Source organism: Girardinichthys multiradiatus, chromosome 18, assembly GCF_021462225.1.
Source record: "Girardinichthys multiradiatus isolate DD_20200921_A chromosome 18, DD_fGirMul_XY1, whole genome shotgun sequence".
Lineage (NCBI taxonomy): Eukaryota > Metazoa > Chordata > Actinopteri > Cyprinodontiformes > Goodeidae > Girardinichthys > Girardinichthys multiradiatus.
Window position 1 is genome coordinate 41,606,181 of NC_061810.1, and position 8,843 is coordinate 41,615,023.

The 8,843-nt window shown below is 40.3% G+C and overlaps 1 protein-coding gene across 1 annotated transcript; it reads right to left on the reverse strand.

Moving 5' to 3' along the window:
* Window positions 1–2,533: 2,533 nt before the first annotated feature.
* Window positions 2,534–8,566, reverse strand: mrpl28 (mitochondrial ribosomal protein L28). Its single transcript, XM_047390738.1, has 6 exons — window positions 8,414–8,566; window positions 6,203–6,516; window positions 5,943–6,095; window positions 5,720–5,854; window positions 5,533–5,619; window positions 2,534–4,750 (listed from the first exon to the last, which is right to left on the reverse strand). The coding sequence occupies exons 2-6, from the start codon at window positions 6,485–6,487 to the stop codon at window positions 4,655–4,657; spliced, it is 756 nt and encodes a 251-aa protein (XP_047246694.1). The 5' UTR covers window positions 6,488–6,516; window positions 8,414–8,566; the 3' UTR covers window positions 2,534–4,654.
* Between the last annotated feature and the right edge of the window lie 277 nt (window positions 8,567–8,843).

Below are 8,843 nucleotides of genomic sequence, written 5' to 3' on the forward strand. Positions count from 1 at the left end.
CTGTGCACATTTGAAGATGTAACTCACATACTGAGCAGCTAGAGCAGAAACATCTGAGATCTTTGTCCAGAAGAGTGCAGGCCTAGGAAATAGGAAAAATACTGCATTTCAAAAATAAACTATTGATTGGAGAAGTTAGTAATTGAGCTTAGGCAGCTGGATTTGGTTATACCAGCCTGTTACTGGGTCTCCAACTCCAGTCCTAAAGGGTTGGTGTCCTGCATGTTTTCTGCCCCAACACAAGTTCTTCATAAAAAGTCTTTATCATAGTGGCAATTAGCAAAACATAAGATGTGATACAACTGATTGAATTTGAGTGGAATAAATGGTCTGAAATAGAGGACATATTTTGAAGGGAACTAGATTTCATGACATCTTAAATGATATTTATTCAGTCAGTTTGTGTGATAACCAACATCACCTCACATTTGATACTTTGGTATTCAGAGGAGTTTTTGGTTGCCCAGGTCTAGCAGCAAGCCTAAATCATTACAACTCCATCTCCATGATTGACAATTGGCATGATCTTCTCATAGGACATCGTTCCAGACGTCTAGTGGTTCATTCGGATGCAGGTTTCTAAATCTAATTCATGTCAGCAGATTCTTTGGGCTAATAGGCTTTTTCCAGGAAGCTATTTGAAACAAGTTATGCTGGTTTGATGTGGGTTTTTTTTATTGTAAAATATAAACAGGCCGGTGGAGTCTTTTAAATGATTTCTCCAAGCATAACATAGTGTGACCAAGGCTGATTGGAGCTGATTGACAACTGTCTTACATGTTTTCCATCTCCACCTTTTCGCTGTAGGAAAGTGAACTTTTGCTTTTTTTGGAAGTCACATTTATAATCCTTCCCAGACCAATGGCCAGCTACAACTGCTTCTCCAAGATCATTGCTGATGTCTTTCCATACTGGAGTTGTGTTGACATACACCTGTATGCTTCATTTATGCTTTTTTAGAGGTTGTCACACTTGCTGATGATCAGTTAACTGGCTGCTATTTTCCCCTCTTAAATGAGATCTGAAAGAGGGAATACTTTCTTTTTAGCATGATGGCTAATGTTTTAAACCCCTTCTAAGGGAATCAAAGAAGGTCTAGAGCTCAAGACTTTGGTAAATACCAAGACATGGATCTAATTTGATCGTCCTGAGGAGTTTGGTTTGTTTGTGGGTATTCTGGGGAATAATGAGCACAGAGTTTGAGTCTTGTGTGATGGAAACTATTAAACCTAAAGGTTAGGACCCTGAAAGAACAAATCAGGACACCTAAATTATTTTTACTCCAATGCTTACCTTTCACTAGTTACTAATGAAAGGTAAGCATTGGAGTAAAAATAGTGACTAGTATGACTCAACGTGGCCACACCCACAGTGTCAGGTGATGACATCAGTTTACTAAGAAGATACCTGTCTTACTGTAAATGGCAGAGATTAATTACTTCATTCAATTGAAGAAAACAATAATTTTAGAGCAGGGCTAAAAGAGTATTTACATTTGTAAATATTTAATTGGAGACTGTTTTTGGTGCTTTATTCTCTGCTAACAAAAATAACTAAAAACAGTAATGTTAAACTGATGAAACAGAAAGTACACAGATGGCCAACCAGAAAAGGAAAAAAAAAAAAACCAGACCAAATACATCAAACAAGCTTATTGTGTGTCATAGCTTGTTTACCTATTGTACAGCTGCACAATGACAGGGGTAATTCCAGTCACACAATCATTCTATATAAGGACTGAAGCTTTATGTTTACAGGTGCCAGGTATCAATTCTGCTGCCTGCTGCCTGGTTACAACACCCACGGGAGTCCCCAGATCTGGAGGGACTCACCATGTTGCCTTACCTCACCTCTGCGCTGGAGCTGTTTGCAACCACAGAGAGATGCACCATCAACTGTCACCACAGAGCTGAAAGTGAAACTGGGCGAAGAGAAACAAGCCTGCTGTGGTTTTTGCAAACATCAGCGCCTTTTTTCTGTATGTGTTCATCTTGAAGACTTAGTAATACCTCTGCCTGATCTCTGATTATTTACCAAGGCAGGTGTGGATTTCATTCCAGCAGTTATAATGGTGCCTATGAACTTAAGGACAAAACCTTAAGTTAGATACAGAAATCCTGCAGGTTGTGAAGCTTAGACTTGCTTAAGTGCTTTTTAAAGGCATGTGTGTGATTTGGTTTAAGGGTTTTAGGTAATAAATCCCAGATTATACTGTTTTTACTCAATTTCATAAATGATTCCGGGCTCTATAATTCAAATGACCCACTTAGCCCATTTTCTTAAATGGCAACAGATTGGCTCCATCCAGTGGGCAAACATAGTTCTAACTCAGAAAAACAGGATGCACTGAGTTATTTTGCTTCTGAATAATAATGCCCTTGTCTTATTTTGATAGTAGATGATTACATTTAACCACTTGAGACATTCCTGGGAGATAAGGATTTGTGAAACGTTTTACAAAGTAACCGATACAAACTGCTTTGTGTTGCTTTATCATACATTGAGTGCCTTGCAAAAAACACAGTACACCTGGTTTTGTTTTACATTTTGTGGCATCAAAACTACAGACTTCAGTTTATTTTATTAGGATTGTATGTGTTAGACCAACTCAAACCAGTGCATACTGTGGAAGAGGAAGGAAAATGACACATTGCTTTTACAGTACTTTTGCAAATGATCTAAAATGGGGAGAACATTTATATTCAGTCTCTCATCAATCTATAGTTTGCTGTACAACTTTTTTGGGGTATCTCTACTAGCTTTATACATGTAGAAACTGATCATTTTGCCTCTTCATCTTCTTTGCAAAGTCATTCAAGCTCAGTCAGATTGGATGGAGAGCATCTGTGAATATCACTTTTCACATCTGGCCACATATTCTTAATTGGATTCTGGTCTTTGACTAGGCCAGTCCAAAGTATGAATTTGCTTTGATCTAAACTGTTCCACTGTAGCTCTGGCTGTAGGTTTAGTGTTCTGGTCCTGCTGGAAGCTGAACCTCTCTCCCAGTTGAGTTTTTTGTAGCCTCTAACTGGTTTTCTTCCAGTATTGCCCTGTATCTAGCTCCATCCAACTTCTCACCAACCAGTCAGTTGCCACAGGAGGATACTGCCACATTTCACCATGGGGATGGTGTGTTCAGGGTGGTTTACAGTGGTAGTTTCCCTGCCACACATACCATGTAGGGGAAAAGCTTAAAATTGTAGCTTAATTTGACCAGAGGACTTTCTTCCTCATGCTTGTCCTGCTTCCTTTGTGGCTTGCGGCAAATCTTTAAGTAGGACTTCTTTAGACTTTTTTCCTAATGCACTCATATAAAAGTCAGATATTTTGAGTGTGTGACTAACAGTTGTCCTGTCAACAGATTCTTCTACCTGAGCTGTAGATCTCTGCAGCTCTTCCAGAGTTACCATGAGCCTCTTGGCTATCTCAATGATATATAAAATCAGAACCTGGTCTTTCGTTAGGTGGACAGTCATGGGCAGCATGTCTGCAGTTGTCGCTTGAGATAAGGTTTTATCATCTTCTTTACACCTTCATCCCTGACCTGTCTGCTGTGTTTCTTGGTCTTCCTGATTATTAATTGGGTGACTTTTAAGAAGGTAGTTGACTGCATGATTGAGCTATTAGGCAAAATGGGGATGAATACAAACGCACACCACATTTTCTTTTGTTTTTCTTCCACCTCACAACTGTTTGCTAATTTATCACATTAAATCCCAAAAAAGTACATCGAAGCTTGTGGGTATAATGTGAACAGGTTCAAGTGGACATAAAAACGTTTTCTAGGGAAGAGCGCTTCGGAGTCAAGTCCGGGATATTAAAATTTGATTGTTAATGCAAGTCATCATTTGTACGACACATATCAACATATGTATTTTACCCTGTATGATCTTTGAGTTGTGTTTGGTCCATCATAACAAGGCATGGTGTTGGATTTCGTTTTATAATTTTGTGGACATCTTCCACTGCAACAATGTTAAAAAACGTTTTCATGTCCATAGGTGCAGTTTGGTGAATAACCCACACCTAAAACATCTAATTTTGTTTTTTATGTATTGGTTTAAAAACAATGTATTTTAATAAGTTTTCAGATCTATGAAGCAGGCTCTGGTTTCCTAATTGTTGCCATATGTCTGCAGGATCTAATCAAAGCTAAGCTGCACTCGGCTTCCTGTTATCTAAACAGACAATAAGAAATATTAATTACCTCAAGGTATCATCACGTTTTTGATCGTTAGGCTTTAAATCAGAACAGTGAATGAACCGCTAAATCAGAGAGCTTATTTATGGATAGGTTAAAATAAGCATTAACTTAAAACAGGTTCTGGTAAAAAAAAAAAAGAAGACTTTATTTAATAAGATAGACATATGTGGTGATATCTCTGCTAGTTGGGAGTATTTACAACGTGTCTCTTCCTACAATCCCTGAAGTGTTTTATGCCGGACTCCTAAATGGGACAAATAAAACGTGGCTAAAATAAACAAACATTATTCCCTCATGACTTTATCCTCGGTGGTAATTCAGTCTGGCCGAACTTCTCCTGGGTGTGCTTTCACCGCTGAAGCATCACGACTCAAACGCTCATCCTCGTCTGAATAATCTTGGCAGTTAAACCTACTTTAGGCTTCAGTTTCTGTCCAGTTCAGAAGATCATTTCTTCTCTGTAATATGTGGCTCTGAAAGTTTCTTCATCTGGAGCTCCTGTACAAGCTCCTCCAACAAGACCTTAAACAGAGGCTCCGGCTCCTGAAACACCAGATTTAAAATAAAACAAAGTCAACAACCTGCAGACTTTAAAAGTCAAAATAGAGTTTTTCAAGCCGCAGTTAAAAAAAGCTCTTAAAAGGCAATGTGTTCAAAAAGATGGATAAAGGTCAAATTATAACACCTAACATAATAAAATATTTAAATTTCCAAACTTCTGACACTGCTGCCTTTTTTAAATGGATACAAAGAGGGAGGTAAAGAAAGAACCGTCATATTCATAATTTTAATATACTTTTTATTTACAAAGAAAATAACTTAAAACACCAAAAATTGGGAAGATATAAATACCTTTTCTTAGATCAGATTTATTTTCTTATAACATGAACTCCCAAAATTACTTCATGTTTTGTGATTTAACACAGAGTCACTTTTAGGAGGTTTGGTTGTGATCATTTTTCTGTTAATAATCTGACTAACAGCATTTATGATAGTATTTTCCAGGTATTTTATAGGAAATGTCTGAATGAATGTGGATAAAATCAGTGCCATAAGGACTATAATTCCTAATATATTCAGCAAAGCATTTCGTTTTAAAGTTGGAGGCTGCAGGGGATTTTTTTTCAGCCCTTTAATTAAAAATTCAGAGAGACAGGTACAAAAGGATTCAAATTACTTCTTTCATGCTGTTGTTGCCTTTCTGACTCAGTTTTTTTATGTTCAATTCTTTCTTCTTGCAGCCCAAATATCTCAGACCTTAAGAGATGGTTAAATGTTTCAGAAAATGTCCTTTCTGTAACTTAAAAGACTGAACTACTTGTTACCTTGTGCTCCAGCAGCCTCTGTTTCTCCACGGCCTCCTCCAGAGTCAGACCCACCCACTCTGCCTCCTCCTCTGGGATCTCAAACTGCTGCTCACAAAAAAAAGACAAAACAAGCAACTCTTAATTTCTCTCCAGAGGCTTTATGAAAAAAAAAAGTCTCAAGTTATGTTAATTCAAGGTGAGCCACCTTGTACTTGCTGTAGATGGCATCTCTTTTGACCGGGTCGTTGGGGTAAAGCTCTTTGTCTCTGCGCGCCAGGCGGAGCAGCATTGCCCTCTTCAGGTCCATCCCCAGTTTAGAGTTCAGGTCCTCCTTCAGCGTCTAAAAAGTGGTGGACACTAAAGTCAGGAAGACATATCAGCATGAAAAAAAAAAAAAAATCAATGCACAGGGTGCACACTAAACTTACTTTCAGGACATAAAAGTCAAAGCCAAAGGCAGCATCGATGAGCTCCAGAGTGCGAGGCGTCACTGTGATGGAGAACTTGTGATCCAGGATCTCACTGTAGAATTCTCTCTTTAGCAGCTGTGGTTTCCAGGTTTTCTTCAGACGGTTGGACATCTGAACAAGAGACGGATTTCAGTAAACTTTAGATTGATTGTGTAACTCAAGAGTCCATCAATCAGCAGTAGCACCTAAGACAGGAAAAATTCTCCGTGTAGACTTACTTTGTCATTGTTGGCATATCTATAGCCAGTGATCCAGCCCTCTCCACCCCACAGACCATCCTGGGACTGTGGAGGGTAGTAGATGGGGATTGGGACATCCTGCACCCGCTCCTTCAGCCCAGTCTTGGGGTTTGCTCTGTACTGGACTCCAAGGGGCCTCCAGTGAACGGGTGTCGGCTCTTTTTGTTCAAGGGACTTTAGATAGTGTTTAGGGAGACGGGCATAGATCCCCTGCTTTAGCTTCAAAGCCTCCCACAATTTAGGGGGGTATTTATGAAGAGGCATGATGTACAAATTTCCTTTGACAGTTAAATCTGAAAAAGAGGAGGAAGACAATTCAAAACCGTACCATCCATATTACTGGCAACAGTAATTCACCATTATTCTTTTCAGTACATGTCTAATCAGACAAGTGCCGTGGCATCATACGGCTGCAAGATTCAAGCAATTTCAAAACGGGAACAGAGACCCAGTAAAATGTAAGGTGTGATGTCCTTAAAACAAGTCAAAATGAGGCTCAGTATTGTGTGTGGCCTCCACGTGTCTGTATGACCTCCCTACAACGCCTGGACATGCTCCTGATGAGATGGTGGATGGTCTCCTGAGGGATCTCCTCCCAGACCAGGACTAGAGCATCCACCAACTCCTGGACAGTCTGTGGTGCAACGTGACGTTGGTGGATGGAGCGAGACATGATGTCCCAGATATCCTCAATTGGATTCAGGTCTGAGGAACGGGCGGTCCAGTCCATAGCTTCAATGTTTTCATCTTGCAGGAACTACTGAGACACTCCAGCCACATGAGGTCTAGCGTTGTCCTGCATTAGGAGGAACCCAGGGCCAACCACACCAGCATATGGTCTCACAAGGGGTCTGAAGATCTCATCTCAGTACCTAATGGCAGTCAGGCTACCTCTGGTGAGCACATGGAGGGCCGTGCAGACGTTCAAAGAAATGCCACCCCACACCATTACTGATCCACTGCCAAACCAGTCATACTGAAGGATGTTGCAGGGAGCAGATCTCTCTCCATGGTGTCTCCAGACTCTGTCACGTCTGTCACATGTGCTCAGTGTGAACCTTATTTTAGCACAAGGCGCCAGTGACGAATTTGCCAATCCTGGTGTTCTCTGGCAAATGCCAAGCGTCCTGCACGGTGTTGGGCTGTGAGCACAACCCCCATTTGTGGATGTTGGGCCCTCATACCGTCCTCATGGAGTCAGTTTCTAACCGTTTGTGCAGACACATGCACATTTGTGACCTGCTGGAGGTCATTTTGCAGAGCTCTGGCAGTGCTCCTCCTGTTCCTCCTTACACAAAAGCAGAGGTAACGGTCCTACTGCTGGGTTGTTGCCCTCCTACGGCCTCCTCCATGTCTCCTGGTGTACTGGCCTGTCTCCTGGTAGAGCCTCCAGGCTCTGGACACTACGATGACAGACACAGCAAACCTTCTTGCCACAGCTCGCATTGATGTGCCATCCTGGATGAGCTGCGCTACCTGAGCCACTTGTGTGGGTTGTAGAGTCCGTCTCATGCTACCACGAGTGTGAAAGCACCACCAACATTCAAAAATGACCAAAACATCAGCCAGAAAGCAGAGGTACTGAGAAGTGGTCTGTGGTCCCCACCTGCAGAACCACTCCTTTATTGAGTGTCTTGCTAATCACCAAAGATTTCCCCCTGTTGTCTATTTCATTTGAACAACATCATGTGAAATTGATTGTCAATCAGTGTTGCTTCCTAAGTGGACAGTTTGATTTTACAGAAGTTTGATTTACTTGGAGTTATATTGTGTTGTTTAAGTGTTCCCTTTATTTTTTTGAGTAGTGTATATATATATATATACACACAAGATCAAATTATACAACTGCATCTCAATAAAATAGGACTGTTCATTCATCTCAGTCATTTATTTCATATATTGCGTTATATTCAAGGTTCCAGAGTCGAAAAATCAAACGATTGTTGCTATAACGTTATTAGTTTGACTCTAAAGCTCTGAAAAGACCAATAATCAGGATTATCTGATTCTGAGTGTCTGTAATGATGCAGAAACATTTATTAAATGGAAACCATAATCACAATCAGATACATTTAATAATATTGATACTGGTTAGCACGAAGCTAATTGAAAAGACACTAAAATAGGTTATTCCGCTACAAAAATAAAGCCATAAAAAGTCTCTCAGTAGGATAATTTAAATGTCCTTACCGGGAACTAGTAGGGCAGACAGCTCTACTATTGACAGCGGCAAAAGTTTTTAATTCGCCTTTTTATTCAAACCAGCAAGGACATCGTGCAACTACTGATTCTTCTTCTCTGGATAGGTGCATAGCCAAATTCAGTGCTGCCACCTACTGTTGAATCAACGTCACTGCTGCTCTCATTTCTGATGGTTAAGGAAAAAAAGAGTCAAATAAAATAAAATAAAATCTTACAGTAGCGCGTTGTAGACTAACAACTTGTTATACGGCTTACAATTACATATCTATCATAAACACCCCAGTCTGACAACCGGGGGTGTCTCCCAGTTTACGGTGATATAACTAATTCAGTCCCCCACTGGCACAACAAGCGTAAGCTGAAGAAGAACAACAAGGTGCATCAAAATTAAACGTGCATAAAAATTGCCTCATATTTC